At 47.5% G+C, this 19,402-nt stretch overlaps 2 protein-coding genes across 2 annotated transcripts in view; one reads left to right on the top strand and one right to left on the bottom strand.

The window, feature by feature from the left end:
* Positions 1 to 19,402, bottom strand: part of LOC135908476 (cholinesterase-like) — a 281,744-nt gene that overhangs the window by 202,681 nt on the left and 59,661 nt on the right. The gene's annotated exons all lie outside the window — the stretch shown is intronic.
* The window catches only part of LOC135907339 (endothelin-converting enzyme 2-like), a 45,295-nt gene that overhangs the window by 22,235 nt on the left and 3,658 nt on the right, over positions 1 to 19,402 (top strand). The window contains exons 5-10 of the mRNA XM_065439026.2: positions 1,333 to 1,651; positions 6,669 to 7,025; positions 10,577 to 10,737; positions 13,214 to 13,380; positions 15,650 to 15,915; positions 19,048 to 19,142. Of these exons, the coding sequence (XP_065295098.1) occupies positions 1,333 to 1,651; positions 6,669 to 7,025; positions 10,577 to 10,737; positions 13,214 to 13,380; positions 15,650 to 15,915; positions 19,048 to 19,142 (1,365 nt within the window). The remainder of the gene's footprint in view (positions 1 to 1,332; positions 1,652 to 6,668; positions 7,026 to 10,576; positions 10,738 to 13,213; positions 13,381 to 15,649; positions 15,916 to 19,047; positions 19,143 to 19,402) is intronic.

The raw sequence follows: 19,402 nt of genomic DNA, 5'->3' as shown, positions 1-19,402 counted from the left end.
TTCTTTTTTTTTTTGTCCGGCATTACCATTACACTAAGTAAACTAGTACCGCTGTCACACGGCAGATCTAATGTCATTTACAACGAATGACATTCGCTCATAATGCCATTTGTTTGCTGTCACACGGTGAAATGTAATGACACGCGTGGAAAATGGCATTTCCAACCGAATCTCATTTGCATTCGTTTTGGAACCGAATGTGTGTTCTCTACCCCTGGAGCCTACCGTCAGCTTCGCAACCAGGACATGCTTTTTGTTGTTTAACCAAAAGTAACTATTGTTCTGTCGATTTTATCACCTTAATATTGCTGTAATGACATTTAAGTTCATCTCAGTGTATAATTACAGAAAGCTACTCTCAATCCAGTGACTCGACGGCCCTCTGGCTTTGACTGTGGCGGTCATGCTTGTTTGCACAGGAGCGCTGGCCACGGCCACTTCGATTGACTTGACGAAAATGCACGCGTGTGTTTTCCTATCGCAAGCGCCGACCATGCGGGTATTAGGAATCCGCATGCACATCACAGCGACGAGGACACGCAAGTGCCATTCTGATTTTTCTTCAGCAGAAGTAAACTGTAGCAGTACACTGTAGCAGAGGTAGCGGACTTCTTCGGCTTGGCTTGACTCAACTTGACTGCAGTGTCAAAATATTACTTATCCAAAAGCATGGTGTGAAAGGAAGGATAACATATTCTAGCGGAATTTATCGTGTTGGAAAAAATAATTATTGAAAAAAAAGTGGTTTTGACGCTGTTTTTACCTCTTTTCTCTTTTACTATCGTCGTTGTCATCATATTCAGATGACATTAGTTCTCGCCGTGTGACAGCGTGCGGTGATAATGACACTAACCGTAACAATTGTCATTCATTGGAAATGTCGTTAAATTTACTGTGTGACATGGGTACAACTTTATGATATGCATTGGGGCTCGACCCGCCAGACGGCGATAGCATCGACCGATAACCGCGCCAAATTCCCTATCTTATGGTCTGTGCGGCGTCGGAGAAACAGAGGAGGTCTCGTGCGAGCAGCCAATACTTGAAGCCGTCGTATGGAGCTCATATATCAGAATACATCAAAAAGATTATGTGTGCGTGGTGCCGTGAAAGCTTAATTTGCTGGAAGTATTTGTAGGGGTGCGTCTGCAACTTACGCACACAACATTAGCGAACGCTTCAAATCGCGACCGGCAATATGGCGGCAACCGCGAACGACGCTAGCGCTTCTCGCGGATGACGTCAAATGAATATCCCCATGCGGCCAAACGTTTCACTTTCTAAACTGGCCAACATCACTTATTAATGTACAAAGTTTGCCACCGCGCGCAGGACGCTCCTGTCTGGCCCGACGCTGAGACCCAACGTCTTCGGTCGCCACGTGCTCCAGGCCCTATACACTTCGTGCTACGCGTCCCTAAGCGCTGCCAAGACCTCGCCGCTAGACGTTCCTCGCGAGCTTTCTGCGCTGCTCGTGGAAGGCGACATGCGCAATGGCATGGAGCTCGCGCTCAACATGTCGTTACAGTGGGGACTCGAGATGCTGTGGGGAGCACGCTTGGAGCGCAACGGCTCTACACCTAGCTACGTGCATCTCTACGCGGGTCGATCGATTGCCGATAAGCTTGAAGGAAGAGGCCACGGAATGACCGTGAGTATGGCTATATCTGGCTAGCATTGGACTGTGCGCGCCGAGGCAGGCCCCGTGGAAACGCGTGTCATTTGATTATGCTGTGAGGCATGTTACGTTAAACAGTTTGAAAACACGAAGACAGTAACCGCAGCTACATAAATGACCAGCGCTACTGTGGCGACCTCTTCTTGTAACGCAAAGCAGCTGGCCTTCCTTTCAATGGCGTTTTTTTTTTGCATTCTAATAACAGAGCTTACTTCACGAGCCGGTCCTGTGTCCGTGTGTACCCACAACCTTTATATTTTGATTGTGTTTACCTTCGCTTATATTGCATTAACTGGCAGTAGTTCTCGTCGTTGCATATTTTGAATGGGCTGCTCACTCCTTTGAATGGAGTGAGATTCTGAGGCGTAATACAGCACGCACCGGACGTTTCTGTTTTACCTGAGCGTTCTCGTATTGCAAGCTGCGAAGTGACTCTTCGTGTTACATATGCGATACTGAAATATGCCGAAATGCTAATCCCGTGCCAACACCGATCCTGTTGTGTGCGTTCTATTGCTTCTGCACTATGCCTAGCGTTCCCTGCAGTGTCTGTATGCTGCCAGTTTCCTATAGTGTTTGGCGTTCGCTGTTTTTCTGGAGCGTATCTAAAGTTTATGTAGTGTACAGGTTAATGCGACACCAGAAAGACAAATGGTATCCAAAACGCTGAAAGCTAACTACCAGAAAACGTAAATGTAGTAATCATGAAATGGAGCCAAAGGTAATTTGCACCGAAACACTGACACGCAGGGTATTGCAATCTGAAGCATTGGAAATATGCAATACAGATTGTTCATACGTGCAAGAAAAAGAGCCACTATTTCCTTCTCTTAATTCAACTAACACGAACAGTGACAATGAACCAACGGCTCCTCGAAACGTTCAGGGAATTGCAACTAATATCGAGAACTCACATGTGCAAAGCTTTGAAAAGACTTGTGCCACCCCAAGGACGCCTGGAAACTCCTGAGAAAATGCGAGGCTTTGTTTCTAACCCAAACTATTTTTCCTCTGGACCCCGGAGCGCCAAAATATTTGTTCAGAGCTGTTCGGCCTGAATTGGTTTGTATATCTGTTCAATCCACTATGCACAGTTACACTTTAAAGTTTTCTTTGATGCAACAAACCTCATCAATGTCAGTGTAGTGGTTGCCGAGCAAAAAAAGTTTACCGGTTCACACGCATTTAAATAGGAGCTCCCGAGCTAAAGCTTCCTTTTACGATCGAGAGCCAAGCCAGAATGGAGCATAAAGGTGCAGCCTTGATTTTGCGATACGGTACGCACCTTTCGCAATCGTATCAACCGACCGTCGTAATGCTGAGGCACCTATTTCTTACGGACCCATCCGTTCACTACAACAGTGAATTAAAACAACCTTCATAACAACAGTAGGGGCATCCAAGTTATATATTAGGCAGTGGAGACTAATTTGTGCTGCCTCGAAGAGGAACAATAAAGCACCTCTTGCAGCGAGATTTGCAAAGAGACCCATCAACTTGGTCGCTCCACAAAGCACTACCCTTTAAAGAAAGCACCAAATGCCTCCTCTGAATGCGATTGAATTTTGCCACCTCAATGAATCTTTGCACTGTCATTGTGTCCCACACGACTAATTAAGCTTCGATTTCTTGTTGGCTGCAACCATTCCGTCTCAGAGGCATCATCATTACCGTCAATAATCATTATCATCAGCCTTTCTTTACGGCCACTGCAGGACGATGGCCTTTCCCAGCGATCTCAAATTATCCTGTATTGGCTAGCTGACTCCAGCTTGCGCTTGCAAATTTCCTAAGTCCTCGACTGCGTATACTGTCCCTTGGCACGAAAAAAATTTCGGCCGAGCAGTTCTGTAAGCTTTGCGAAATGAACCACTTACTGAAGGAATACGAACCTGTATAAGATCGAACTCAGCTAAATGCGTAGAATTAAAAGGGATTAATTACTGACCACTGTATTTCCGTATACCGATAACTGAGTCGCAACTCATGTCACTTTAAGTTATTGCCTTTCTCCACCAGCGTCAAAAAATCTCCTTTTGGTAAGCAGTTCACAAACCAAACAGCGGGGACACAATCTCACTTTCGGTGTTTTACCATGATCCGGTGTTTTATCATAGTCTACTACCCTCTACAAATCAAGTTTAGTTTGTTTAAAGGTAAATGCTGTAGAAGTTGTCTGTAGCAAGCAATTTTTACATGCTTGTTGCACCCCAACAACCGTTCTTGTAATCTCTGGCGCAGATTTTCCAACCTATTTGTTGCGTTTGTGCTTTATCTACCTCAGCTGCAGCTACAAGCTTTAGAACCGTGCATGGAAAGTTCGTAATGTGGTGGAGCGAGCTTCGTCTACCTGCACTGCAGGCGCTGCCTTTAAGAAACCGATTGTTTAGCCATTTTTATAAATTTTCATACACAATAACAGCCGGAAAAGCTATTTGAAAGGGCCGCTAGAGGCTCACTTGCATAGGCAGCTAGAGTCAACAAATGGAAACACTTATTAGAGGCAGGCATACGCCGTAGGGACCGCAGCAGACGACGGACACTATAGTATGACGGCGCCGATATGATGTTCAATTTACTGCACTCCCACGAAGAAACGTTGCAACTTGCTCCTTTATGGCTTGAGCCTATCCCGCGGGCGAAACATTGTTACACGGCACCTCAAAGCGCTACACACCGCGAGGAATTGGGCCGATCCCGGAACTGATACGGTCTCAGATAGTCTCTCAAATTACTAGTGACTACGAAGGTAGGATTTGGGAAACTGAAGCGCTTTTGCCTTTTAAAGAAGTTGTTGCTATGCGACGTGACGCATGAGAAGTACAATAGTTACGTTGACGATAATTCGCGCTTTCCATTTCTGAGTCTGTGACCTGACGGAAACTGGTGGGCGCACTCACGTGCTCCCGTATTTTCAAGCTCATTGTTTCTTTACGTCATGATGGAGGCACCCGTGAGTGGTATGAAAGCGCTGTCGGCGGTGGCAAGCTTGCTGGGCATAGCACCGTACTGCTGTTCCGAGCCACAATCTACAAATGTTGGGGCAAAATAAAAATAAATAAATAGAAAGACATCTGAACGCACAAGCGAGTTGTTCGGAAAAAGTCTCCCATGGCCCGTGTTGACAAATCAGTTCACGAAACCATTTCCAGAAGAAGATGGAAAAGAGTATATCTGCAGACTACATTGTATATTAGACAGTTTTAGTTACACGTACGTAGAGGCTTCACGTACGCAAGCGTGAAAAGCCTACGTACCTTACGTGCACGCCATCTGAAACGCTTTTAGCTACACGTACGCGACGCACGCCAAAAGGGACCCCGTAACTCCATCTATCGGGGAATGTGAACACGGCGGTAGCCAATTCAATCCTGCCGCCGTGTTTCGATGCGAGCCGTCTGCGCACGCGCGGCCCGCTATCGCTTGTTCGTGATCTTGCGGAACTCCCGCGCGAAGCTGTCTACGTGCGCAAGAAACGCACGCAAAGAACTGAATCTCACGTACGTCCGTGAGACCAGCGCGCGGCCGCTACGTTTCACGCATGCGCACTGCTGACACGTAGAAGCTCTACGTACGCAAAGCCTCTACGTACGTGTAACTAAAACTGTCTATTAACTCTATATGAAACTCTTGAAACCATTGACGAAAGGTGTAGATGCACATGGCTTTCAAGGCAAGACCTTTGCAAAGGGTATTCGCAGATGACCCTCGCAGGAGTAGCGAAAAAGTTTATTACTTTTGCGACACGCTCCCTGTGAGGTAAACAGTGATGTACGTTTAAAACAGACCAGTTCCTTCATGAATTAGTACTATCGGTACCGTTGTTATCTTCATGATGCCGCTGATGAGCGCCTTCGGTATAAATGCTGAGCTGAGGGGTGTAGATAAACGCCGTTGGAAGTGTAGATGCGGAGGTGTAGATCAATGTTTGACTTCTCCTAATCACCGTAGCTCGTTCGGTCGCTAGCACGCTGTAGAGCACTGCGTAGCGTACCCTTGAACCGGCTTGAAGTAATCCAAACAGAGCATTCCATTGTCCCAATTGCTAGCGTGTTTTCTCTATCTCTCTCTCTTTCTGTATTTGTTTGATTTTACTCAGTGTATACTTAATTGCTTTCTTTTCTTGCTTTATTTTACTGACTGCACTTCGAGGTCTTGCGACGATTCAGCCACATTGGTCGCTGTTTTTGTCCTGGCGAAAGTCCGACCCTTTCGGTTTATTCTACAACGTACACGTGCGCTTTTTAAGCGTAGAGCGTTCGCTAATGGTTTTGCAGGTCACTCATGAAACGCAAAATAAAGGTGATGAAAGTGCGCTGACTAAAGGTGGTGGAGACGGGCGCTGTATAGCTCACGCTTCCTGCCACTTTCCAGTAACGATCGGACGCCTAGCTCAGTCTGAACCTTATCATATCGCAACAGTACTGTTAAAACGATACTAAATATAGACTTAAAATGGTTCAAGGGCCTGCTGCTTGAACTGGTGTAGTATTCTTTCAAAATTCTACATAAACTTCAAGAATACTTTTCTTAGGATTTGTGTTGAAAAACCACGACCAATTTTTTACTTCATTGTGCTTGGCGCGATAACCGCGGTGACGATGACGTCAGCGTAACGTTAAACGTTTAACATTATTTTCGTGTATTTGAACCAATGATATGCCGAAAACGTTTTTCCACAAGTTCTCGTATTTTGTATTGATATAACTTTAGAACGATATAATAATCGCTATTGGCAAACATCTTAAACGCGCCTTAGTAGAGATGGTGAAGCTCGATGACATTTTGGGAAACTCCTGGGGGGGGGGGGGGGGGGAACACTCAGATGGAAGCACTTCTCCATTTCTGCTTGTGTTCTTTCGGGCTTGCCACTGCTAAGGTCACAATTAGAAGAGCATTATTTGTTGATGGGAAAAGAACAGTATGAAAAGGGTATTAACATCTCATTTGTCTTAGGTGTTCCAACAAACATTGTTGTCGGGTTTTTCAGGCGGACGCCGTGCGATACCTCAAGCACGTTGTCGATGGTCTGGGCAAGGAGCGCTTCGCAGCGATGGTTGACTTGGCGTTGCGGGTCGACAAAGCACTGCAGTCCGAGTTGTGCTGCACGGAAGGCCTCGACAGCACCTGGGTGCAGGTGACAGACCTGGACGTGTTCAGCTGGTATATTAAAAGCAATCAGTGGTGGAATGCCTTCGTCCGCTATCTGTGGAAAACGGAACCAGCGGAAGACTGGCAGAAGCGGCTCGTGGTAACAGGATACAATCAGATTAAGGACGCTTTCGCAACGCTCGAACATCACTCTGACGTCGCGCTGCTCTACTTGTACCTGCTGGCTTCAGCCGAGGTAAGAACATCTGCGCGCATTTAGCCGATAAACAAGCCTTTGGTTACGAAGATGCTCAAACTGTGATTACGTAGTGTGGAGATAATACGATGCAACGCTTCACCTAAGGCTAGAAATTAGAGTCCGTAAAGGTTGCTTCCAGCGAATAGCGTCGGAGTTGGCACCCCACTCAATAAACATCATAATTAAACACTTCCATAGCGTTGTACAGATTAAAACGTTACCATTGGAGCGGCACCCATGTTTCAACATGAGACGATCCAGGAGGCATGTAAACGCTTGAGTGAGCCACTAGTTATACCAAAGCAGTCCATGCCTGTGCTTTAGTGTAATAGCATTATGCAGGTCAAACTTTGACGTTAGACGATGTGGGTATGTTTTACCTTGGCAGAGCGACTGGAGGGCTGACGGTGATAGAGTGGGAAAGGAGCCGCGCCGGAACGCGTGGTGTTGCGTAGAAGGGAAGATAGGAGGCGCTGCGGCGGATGTACAACTATGTGGCACGTGGATTGGAGTGCGTAGTGCTCTCCTTAGCACTGGCCAGTTTAGAGATAGTTGTAACAAAAGGATACAAACACGGCGCATATTTGCTCTATGTGTACCGTGTGGGAAAGCGAAAAAAAGCGCGCATGCGCTGTTGTGTCTCAGCGGACCATAAGAAGCTTTTGAGACTCGTAAAAGCAGCAGTAGAACGTCATATACCAACTCGCGTGATAGCGTGAAAATGAAGTAATTGCGATGATGAGAGAGCGAAACAACTTTATTTAGTCCCCTGCAGAACGATACCATGACTAAATGGCGCCGCGACGTGGGCCCTGACGTCTTCTCAGAGGGTGGTCTCTACTCAACTCCAGCGCGTGTTACTCCCTTGGTCGGTCGCCCTGAGGGGCAACATTCCGTCGGTTTCGCTCGGCCTTTGTCTTTGAAGAGCCGCTGAGACCTGCTGGACGGCCCAGGTTTGGATTTCGTGGTCGTAGCGTTCTGCCGCAGCCGCGAGTCGCGGCGGAATCATTGTTGTCGAAGCTTTGTCGGTGAACTTGGTGCGATCCCACAGGATGTGCGTCAGGGTGGCCCTCTACCGCTGGCACACGAGATACACATCAGTCACACATACTTTCGGGTACAGATGATTCATTAACACTGGGGTGGGCAAGGAACCAGTTTGTAATTGTCTGAACAGCACCGCCTCCGCTCGGCTTAGCCCCGGGTGCGGGGGTGGGAAAGTCCTTCGAGCCACGCGGTGAAACTGTGTAAGTTCGCTGAACGTCGTCATGCGGTCCTTGGCACTGCACCACTTTGGACGGTCGGTTGCAGCGGCGCGATTGGTTAGCTCTCGCGCTACTGCGTGTGCCGTATCGTTGTGGTTATCGTGCTTCTCCGACGCATCGGTGCCCGCGTACGCCGGGAACCACTTCATTTTACCATACCTATTCTCTCGTTGCAGGTCAGCCGAGCACAGAACGCGCACAGCCTCGCCACACACTTTGCCCTTGGCATAATGTCGCACTGCACTTCGCGAATCACACAACACCGTTTGGCACCCGGGGTCGGCAATGACGAGGGCAATGGCCACCTCCTCCGCCTGACACGCCTCTCGGACTCGTAAGCTCGCCGCTGCCCTCGTCGCGCCGGACGACGCCTCGATGACGGTAGCTACGAACGCCGCGCTGTCTCCCTGGTATTCTGACGCATCCACGAACCTTGCGTACTCGTCCTTGGCGTGAAAGTCGATGAGAGCCTTGGCCCTCGCCGCTCTTCTCTCCTTGTCAAACTCCGAGTTCATGTTTCTCGGTATGAGGTCTACCCGAATCCAGCGCCGGGTCCCGTCGGGATAGGAACGTCGCTACTCGCCTTTTTCGCCCCCGGCGTGAAGCCCAAGTATTGCAGTACGCGCCTGCCGGCTTCGGTCATAGAGAGCCACTCCAGCTGGGCGGTCCGTTGCGCTTCCGCAATTTCCTCGAGGGTATTGTGTACACCCAGGCTCAGGAGCTTGTTGGTGTTCGTACACTCGAAAAGACCGAGCGCCGCCTTGTAAGCTCGGCGTATCAACGTGTCGATCTTATTTTTTTCACGCTGCATCAATTTGTGGAAGGCTGCAACGTAGGTGACATGGCTGGTTACGAAGGAGTGCACAAGCCGAATCAAACTTTCCTCCTTCATCCCGGACTTGCAAATTGCGACCCGTTGTTGCACCTCAGGGCGGTCCCTCCGTTAGCAACCAGTTTGTTGCATTTGTAGGCGATCCCCCTGCAAGTGACCTGTCTCTCGAAGCTCCCCCGACATTACTTATTGGGTAGCGTGGCGTTGTCGGCGAGCTGCAGGCATCCGGTATACCATGGCGACCGAGTAAGGGCGAGACGACGTTTTGCTAGTGCGACACTTGCACTGTTTTATTTCAAGGTAGTTGAAAGAAAATAAGAGAATGAAGCATCAAGTATGAAGTATGAAGTACATTTCGGAGCCCCTTAAATGGGCTCCCTACAATCGTGTGGGCGGGATCTTGCTTCCGTCGATAACACGTGACAGGCACAGGGAGAAGGCCCCTCCTCCTGCAATACCAGGCACGGGAAGGAGAAGTCGATTCTCTTTTCGAGGAATCCGGTGAGTAGGTAGAGTGAGTGACCTCTCCGGCGCTCGTGGGCTCCGGCCAAGAGAAGGTGAGGGGGACGAGGTAGGCACACACGATGCCACGACCATGAGAGGAGCGGGAGAGGTCGCTCGAGGGCTCCGGCTCAGGGGGTAGAGTGAATGACCTCTCCGGCGCTCGTGGGCTCCGGCCAAGAGAAGGTGAGGGGGACGAGGTATGGCCCTGGGCGTCCGGCCATACCTAACACCGTCTGATGAGACGTATTGCGTTGGTGATCTTGGCTGTAAAGCGGGAAATGGTCTTGCTGTTGACCCGTCGCTTCTCTATAATCACTACTCGAAGGACCCGCCATTATAGCGAACACTCATTACAGCCTACATTTGCTAAAACAAACTCATTTAAGTACAGTTTCTTCCCTCAAACAATAGCTGATTGGAACGCGCTTCCTGAATCGGTTTTTCGCTCTCCTGACGGGGAACAGGCCCTTCAAACTTTGCTTCTTCAGTAGAAAGGAAACAATTTTCTTATGACAAATTTCAATGTTCATTGCGATTGTTTCTGCTCTGTCATGTTTTAATTTTTGATTCTGTTGTATGTCACATGCAATGTACTTTTATTGTTATATTTTGTTTTTCGATCTACGTGCTGTTATGATTTGTGTTTTCATGCCTCTCCTGCTTGGGCCAATCTGGCCTGCAGTATTGTGAAATAAATAAAATAAATAAATAAATAAATAAATGCCGAGCACCCGGATTTTCTCGACCTCTGGGATCACTTGGAGTGGAATGTTGGAATGATAAGACCTTACTCATACTCTCCAGAAGAGGCTAAGGACTGCGCAATGAACTCCTGAACACTCTCGAAGTGTATATCCTTGACGAGCACTATGTGCGAATTCGTTCACACTTTCGTCGATGATTCAATTTCGAGATAGCGTGACCTTTACTTAACCTGGCTTTCTTAGGTGCTACAGTATGACTACCGGAAGCGCGTGCTCCAGAGCGACAGTGAGGACTCCGGTGTGGTGTACGCCTGCATGGAAGCAACACGGCGAGTCCTCTCTCCATCGTGGCCCTACATCATCGCAGATGTCTCTGGCTACGCACACGCCACTGTCGCTGTCGGGTAAGGCGTTGCTTCTATGCCGTGTGCGCAGTCAGCCGTCACAGCAATGTCTGGGACATTTCCGTCATGAGGCAAGCTCTTCTGCATATATTGTTCGTGCGTCGAGACCCCTACGAGTGGTGGCTGTGTTGCTAACCAAAGAGAGAGAGAGAGAAACATCACAAGATGCAGTAGAAGGGCTTAGCTAACCTATAAAACGACTGCCCTGGAGCGACTGTGTCTTAAGTAGGTGCACGGCCGTAATCACCGCTAGATTTGTTTGAGCATGCTCAGCGCTGGTGTTTCGTTTCTTCGTTCTCATCACGTGCTCACTCGTGCCTTGTGCTCATGACACTCTCACAGAATACCAACGTCGTAAGCTTTTTTTACCGTATCGTTCACTTCGCTTAACTCTATCAAGTATGCAATGTTGTCGTCATTCACCACACCCTCAGTACAGCTGTCACATAAGCGATCACTTAACATTAAACAACGAGTATTGCGTCTGCCTCGCTGAATTAAATAAAATAAATAACTGGTATATAATATTATTAAGTAATATAAATCAATATTTCTTGAACTTCATTCCTCCACAGAAGGCGTAATATGGCGGAAACTCCGAACAAACACAAATCGACACTTGAGTATCTACCACGTCATACACCCTGCGCTGTATTCTTATAAGCGCCCAAACTGCGATCAATGCGCAACGCTTTTCCACACGGTGTGGGCTTGCACAAGCGCATCAGACCTCGCACCCGCAACACACTCCACCACACGGCAATGGGAGGCAGCGCTGTCCAGCTCCCTCTTGATGGACCAGCTCAACTTGGTCAACCGAGCGAGAAGGGCAGCCAAGGCCGCAATGCTCCTTGGCTAAAGGGACCATCCACAGCAGAGCGGAGGCGCTCCCTGTGATCGTGTGCTCTTTTGTATGAAGTTTATTCTCTCTCTCTCTCTCTCCCTCTACAGAGAAGAGGTGCGGGTGCTGTCATTTGTTTTTTCTGCAGTTAACGACTAGTCTATCATATAGAGAAACACATCTGAAAGCAGTATTTAAACGGAGCGATCTCGTTCTATTCCTTTATATTTACGGTGTTAGTTTCTTCATCTCAGGGAGTGGCTGATGGCGGCAATAACAGAGACGCGCCTTCGTGCGAGCCAATGACGAAAGGCTCAGATAATGCCCGCCAGAAAGAATTGTTAGGAAATACGGCGCCACATTTTATGAAGCTTGTCTTCTTTTTTTCCATACACTCCGGTCTTCTTGAAAGCCTTGCATGACGCGATGCTGTCTTTGTCGCAGCGTGTACCGTGAATCAAGGAATTAATAAAATAAAATAAAAATAATTATGATTTACTAAGTCCATTGGGCACACAAGGTATTGGGGTAACTTAGACACCTGAGATACCTCGGGCACACCTAATGGCAGTACATGAGTGCATTTACGTCCCACCCGTACCGTAATGAGTCCAGCGCCACGTCCGAGTGGAAAACCCGCGATTCGTATCAAACCTGCTCAGCAACAAAAGCATGCCGTTTGACTTTCTGTGATATGAGCAACTGCCATCAAAACTTTAGTGTCAATCATTTCTGGCACAGAGACTCGTGCAACAGCTCTTCCTGGAAACAGTTATAAATAAACGATCGATTTATCATCTAAGCACACGGTACGCTCACGTGCTCCATCCTAACCGCAGTGCTGCAGGCTACATGGTCTAGCGAGCGGAGGCCGCGTGTTTGCAGGCAACGTTAAGCATTCGAGTTGCCCTGTAGTCACCGCTTATCTCGAGCCGAGAGTTTCCACATTCTGTAAAATTTTACAACCTGCACACCGTGCGTAAGTGTTCGTATATGGTGACTAGGGTCCGTGAAGTATGTGTTCTGACGCTCACTGTGCAATGGGAAAGAGTTTTCGCGCTCTGTTCAAGTGACCTATGAAAAGGACGCGTCTGTTTCTGTTGAAAGTGTAGTCTCATGTTCGTCGTATATCGTCCAAAGAACACGTCGAGCGGGCAACCGCTGTCCGAGACCGTTATTTTTGTCTGACGGGAACCTGGCGTCGGCAGCGCTTGTAGGAATTTGAAGAAGTAGCCGCAGTGCCATCTAGCCAGTGCGTGGTGCCCTGTTCATGAGCACATTTCTAGAACCATCTGTAACCAGAGGATGGCAGTGGAATAAACAGCAACAAATCAATGGCACGTGCCTTTGCGAAGGCACATTTTTGGGGTGTTCTTTATTTCACAAAATCTCTTGTGATATCCCTCAGATGCGCTTTCATCTAGTTTGCCTATACCATTTTATACTTCTTCATGCAACAAAGACGGTAATAAAGTCAGAATTAACACAAGTTGCACAAAAGCTTACTTCTGGTAATTTATCTCAAGGACTAACGAGATGCACGCTCTCGTTTGTAATGCCTTCGGGAGTTCAGGGTAGTTAGTGGTCAAATAAATGGCATGAAATTATAATTTGCGTCACTGGATACCTGTGCAGGGACATGTACGAACAGCTCCTCTCGTTGAGCAATGAGAGTCCCTACTCGACGTCCATGGACAACGTGTCCCGTATCCGCGCCAATAGCCAGATGAGCGTGGTGACGCTCGACGCCTTCCCTGCTTTCTTGCCTATCAAAGGCGTAGACATCGTAAGATTCAGCAACGGTAAGCACCCATAAAGAGGAGGAAAGGTCAATATTGCGCACACGACAATCGCCGACAGCTACCCGAGTGGGTAACAGTGCCTCGTCGGACAGGGAGGCGCAGGAGAGGCCTGCGCATTGTGCCGCTTGTGTTCCCAGTGGTACTGGTGTATTGCCACTGCAACTAAACGCTGGGTACTGCGGCCATTATGCGTTGGCGTAGATAGCTTTCGGTAGACAAAGAGCATCAACAGCAACCTTACCGTTTAGCTGCCATTGCAGCAGAAACACGCAAAAGCAAATGCGATTTAAGCCTGTAAGTATCACGTTATGTCATCTCGCCGCAATGATAATCGTTCTTCTACAGTGAAATATGAACCAATGATCTGAGCAAATGATGAAGAATGATACCGTCAAATTGAACTGTACGAGTATAATGAATAGTAAGCACATATTTGGGACTGTTTTATCTCATACGAGGCTATCAGCTTTTCTTCACTCTTTTGAGCGGGCAGTCCGATAAAAGGTCTAAAGCACTTAAAGTGGTAATTTTGAAATCTTTGTAGACGCGCTGGCCTAATGTTTCCGCACCAGGATGCTGAAGGAAACTATACTGTATAAAGTATACGGGAAGCAGTCCCCAGCGCTTGTGTACTCTATCTTGTATAATCGTATTCACAAAAGAACCATTGATGATCATGATCAATTGCACCCTAGCGACACTTGTTCAATGACATTTGAATATCTTCCACCTCAACAAATTCTCTTACGCCATCATGAAATAATGCTTACCCTACAAAGTTCAAATCATCATTACACACCTAGCGGTCGCTGTGTTGGTGTCATAAGGCAATTTGTTGAATAGTCCGGTGAGCAATGCCAGGTAAACGCTGATCGTGTTAATTAATTCCAATAATTGCAGCCACAATTACAGAGAAATCTACGTGTAGCATAGGCTACAGAGTACTCCGAGAGGCATTAAGGCACCATGTACACACTTACTTTCCAAGAAATACCAGTGAAAATGCACTCACGAAAAACATGATAGTGCGCCTAAATTCGTAGTTCACCTCCCATAAAATTAAACAAAGAGAGCGAGTGCCTCCGCAAAGTACATAAAGAGAATTTCAAACAAGCCGATAACATGAGCGGCGCATAAGAACTCTCAGAAAAGCGTTTAAGAACATAGGTATGTCCTTACAGAATTTCAGGTTGTATTATGCAGAATCTTATATAAAACTATAATAAGCGCTCGTGTAAGGGTGAACGAAACAAAACGTGTAATTGACGTCTCGAGGGCCCTATGGGTCTCTTGTTCACATTGAAGAGCAAGGCGACGGATTCCAGTTAATCGCTAGGTAGCACAAGATGCCTGTGTATACCTTGGGAAGAATACACACCGCATCCTGTCGCGTGTGCGGTCGAGTGCATGCATGAAGATTCTAATAGCTGACTGATACAGCTGGTCTGTTGTGATTCCATCACCGAAGTATCAGTCAGTGATGCCGTTAGCAAAACTATTATGCTCCGCCAAAGCGGTGGAGCATGCGCTGGACTTCCTGCCGTCGTTCTTGGGCGGCTTAATTCTTCTTTTATTGCTTCTAGTTTCGTCTATACAGAGCGCGTCGTAATCCTCGCAGTCTTTCGCCAGTACGAGCTATGGTCTTAGTTTATTTTGTTGGCCCGAAGGCAATGCCTACCACGTATTTACCAAAGATTCTCTCGAGTGCCTCCTTGATTCTTTGCATGTATAGGAAATGGCCGCGCGCCTTTATATGCGTCTCTTTTCTCCTGTACCGTCTCATGGTCAGGTACTCAAGGCGAGAGACCTTGCGTCAAGTTACTTTCGCACATAATTAACAGAACCGCAGCAGAATCATTTACTGCCGCATCCGTGTTTGAGGGAAGCGAACCTAATTTCGAACCCCGTCGCCATGTTCTGGCGGGGCCTATTCAAGGACTGCCGATCTGATGACGCTGTACCTGATGAAAACCACACGACGCGCCAGCATTGACAGCAAACTGCACAAGAAGATTACAGAGAGAGAGAGAGAGAGACTTATCTCATATGAGAGGGTCGGGGAGGGGCGTCTGTTCTGCCAGTTGCCCCAGTTCCAGGCAAACGATGGCTGCAACCTATAGCGATGCAAATTCTGGTCAATTCTAACAAGCACATTTTATTACACAGACTCAAACTACTACCCCAATTAAAATTTATGAGGTTGTATACAGCGCGGTCGCATAACCTCGAGCGAACTCCTGTACGTCTGAAAGTTCTTTTGTACTCTTAGATTTCAGACTTCAAGGCACCTTCGGTTCCGAGTACTTGCGGCTCCTCGGTATGTCCCAGTCGGTGGTGCGCGATAGGGAGCAGCCTGCCGGTCTGGACCGCCTCACCGATGACCAGTCGAAAGGCGTCCTGGAATTCTCCCTCCTCACCCGAAGCCTGGTGGTGCCGACTGCTTACACCCTTTCACCAGTTTTCTACGAACAAGACGTTCCCGAAAGCTTGAACTACGGCACGCTTGGAAGTCTAATTGCGAAGGAGATGTCCGAGGCGAGTACTCGCACAATCCATGATTGGTTCACACGCTTTGGGGTGCTTCTTGATCCCAAACTGACAATGTAACCTGTCTTGCTTGCGTCTCCTCTTTATTGCGATAGCAAATACATGGACACTCCAGGCGCATTTTTGCCGTCGCCGAGACGTTCTAAGGGTGATGGCACCATCGCCGTGCGTCGTATGCTGTATGTGCGAGTGGAAGCACGCGAGGGAATCCGACAATCCCGGCTGAATCGCCGCTGAATCGCGTGCGCGAAGCAGGAAATCCGAGAGCAAACGCCTCTGCTTCCGTCACGCGAAAGGCCATGGGGGATGGGAAACAGGGAGGCGGGGCGGCGTTGTACTCCGGCCGCAAATGCGTACTACTTTGCGACCGGGCGCAAGGGGAACTGACGTTCGCGTCTCAAACTCGCGCGCGAAAGGGAGTGAAGGGGGGAGGCAGCGCACGAGGCAAGGGGGCGTGGCTTGTATTCCACCAAGTGCGTACTAGGCACAGCCGCGCACTGTCGCGCGCGCCGTATACATACTTAAAGGGATCTGCAGACGGCTCACCCCATTGTGCGTGCTTTCTCGCCGCTCTTGTGCTGAAGCGATAGAGACAGCATGAAGGTCACTTCGCTCGCTGCTGCTGCCGCGCTTGTTCACACAAGCGTTTTGACAGCGAGTGTCCGCGCTCATCGAGTTTGATGTGTTTGCTTGAGCACGCTGACAACATGCTCGTTCATTCGGTTAACGAATGTTTCGAGCTTACACGGCCGATAAAGCTTTTATCCTCTTTTCGTATAGCTGTCTGCCAATTTGCTATCGCAATCGATGCTTCGCCTTTCGGGAGAAACTGTGACTTTTTTGGGGAAACCGCGCGCTCTCTACTTTCCTATCAAGATTGCTGTTTCACGCTTATAACGCACATGGCGTTTGGCCTCGAAATACCGAGCGCGCAGCGTTCATGAAAGGAAAGGTACACATGATAGACCATGAATATATGTTTGGAGACAAGATAAGCTCAAAAAGGGTAGCAAACGTTCCTTAAAGCGCAGTTCATACCTTTTACGAGAAGACTTTGTAATTGAAGGTGACAATAGGGGCAGCCTCGAACCGCACCAAGGTATCGGGGATGATGAAAATGTAGCAATAATGAGAATAAAATGTGGAAATAATCGGTGACTTCACAGTGTTAGAATTTGGAACAGGCTGTGGTGTAAGCGCAGGCATCACTGTAGAAACAATTAGTACGAGTTGTCTTCCTAATGACTTCCAAAAACCTTCATATTTTGTTTACATTCTGAATTTACACTTGAGAAACATTTTATAGTTCTTCTGCACAATAGTTACCAAGAGCCGCCGTGAAGACTATAAAAGTGTGGTCGCAAGACTCGCGACTGTGCTTTAACATGAAGCTACCGGTGCGCGCGACAAAGCTTCGAAAAATTCAAACTCGAACAAGTAATGACAGCAGGCCAGTAAAAGCATAACAGCAGGCCAAATAAATCTTTTGCAAAGTCGCGACAGCACGTCCACGCTCTGTCATGCGTTACTCCGTTGCTGCTTCCGCAACGGCGGCGGTCGCTGGCGATTTATTCGTTTCCTGACCACATGACTCGCGATGTCACCAAGGCCAGCAAGGCTTGCTCAGCGTTCTCCTTATGTTGCATAGTGCTTGCGAGCTAGAGGGAGCGATGGAGCGTGCGTAGGGATCTAAATTCTTTTACTGAGTTTTGGTATTGAAATTGTGAATAAGAAGCACATTTCTTTTCACTTATAGTAGCTTTGTCGAGCCAGACAATCAGCAGTTCTAATATTTGCAGTATTTCGAAAACGTTCCAAGTACTGCGTAACTTACCGCTGCATTTGGACGAATTCGTGAAAGCGGTCTGGCAACAACAGTATCGGGCGCGCGTCTAGTGCAGCTTTTGGTTGTCTATTTACACAAGCGCATGCCATAGCCATGGAGGCATGTGGTATTTACTGGCACTTTGGAGATCGTTACCATGAAACTGCTGTTCATGCTGTCTTCGGAATGCTATTTTTTCTTTTTGCTTATACTCAAACTCTCCGAAACATATCTGCATAACATAACTACTACGTGCACTAAAGCCTTCAATCTGTTACCGGCTATATTAGGCACTTGGGTACGCGAAAGACTCATAATAGATGTGAATGATAATTTAGTCAACCCGGCTACCCGTTTCAACCTACGATTTGCGATTCCTCGTTACGCAGTCTTAAGCCTTTGGTCATAAAACGTATCACATCTGTAATGGTGCTGAGTTTATGGTCATGCCTTTTTTTTTCACAGTATATAAAGTTCGTTATAATGGTTTCAATTAAATACAGCGCGCAATTGCCTGTATTTCTGTAATACATACATGTACTCGCTTTTACTACGTCCTTGAGTTGTGGTTGCAGAAAGGCTGAGTTTAGCACTTAGGCCATCACATGATTCGCCCTTGCTTTGCTAGTTTTCCTGTTGTGACGTATGACGACGTACTACGACACATTATGTATTGCTTCCTGTATTATAACGGGATTTGATGATCGCATTATGAAAATTATAGTTAAGGAAAACTTAGTACATCCTTCTAGTTTTTGTAAAGCCTTTCCTTGTTATTGTAAATGTCTTGTCGACCTATAGTTACCATGGTTCGCCTCACTTTTACTAACTGATCCTTACCACCGTATTCAGAAATGCATCTTGACTTGAAGCTCATGCTGGACTTGATATAAATGACGCCTGGTGCGAACGCGTCCCAGACGCCTATTGCGTTTCTTCTGGTGCGTTCACGACAGGCGTCATTTAAATCAAGTCAAGCATGGGCTTCAAGTTAAGATGCATTTCTGAATACGGGGGTTACTCAGAACCTAGCAATCTAAGTGGCCTTCACTGACTAACCTCTACACTATAGTAGCTACTCTCTTCGGTTATTTGTTTTAATCGTCCGCAATTCACATGCCGTCGCAGCAATTCCCGAATTTGTTGTAAGCTAAAAGAGTAGAGCGCGCATATCTGCCAAGAAGTAAAATCTCAATCGACGTTGAAAGACATAGTATGAGGTTGTATATAATAAAGCACTTCAATTATATCGCACATTGAATCCGCAGTATTCACGACGTTTTCCTGATATGCAGGTGGTAGCGCCTGGCAGCCCTGCCATCACTACAAACGCCGCGACGGAATCGTCAGGTGAATGGTGGACCGAAGCTTCTAGGAGGTCTCTCAACAAGTGAGTATCGATCCCTGCTCCATAGCGCATGCGTCAACACTTTCATTGCTCTGTGTAGCTAAACACGCCTTAGATTTACCGATTTTTTTCCCCCTTTGCCTCTGGATCGATGTCATCTTATCGCATGATGTGAAGCGACGGGGTCTATGTATTCCTCGTATCAAGATAACTCGAATTTAGATATAACATAATGTAGCCTGAAAGAATATAGCTAAACTGCAATTCCCTCGTATAACCTCACTGCGGTTGGACGTTCACAA

Source organism: Dermacentor albipictus, chromosome 1 (genome assembly GCF_038994185.2).
Source record: "Dermacentor albipictus isolate Rhodes 1998 colony chromosome 1, USDA_Dalb.pri_finalv2, whole genome shotgun sequence".
Taxonomy (NCBI): domain Eukaryota; kingdom Metazoa; phylum Arthropoda; class Arachnida; order Ixodida; family Ixodidae; genus Dermacentor; species Dermacentor albipictus.
The sequence above is the reverse complement of the archived record's forward strand: the minus strand, read 5'-3'. Positions and strand labels throughout refer to the sequence as shown.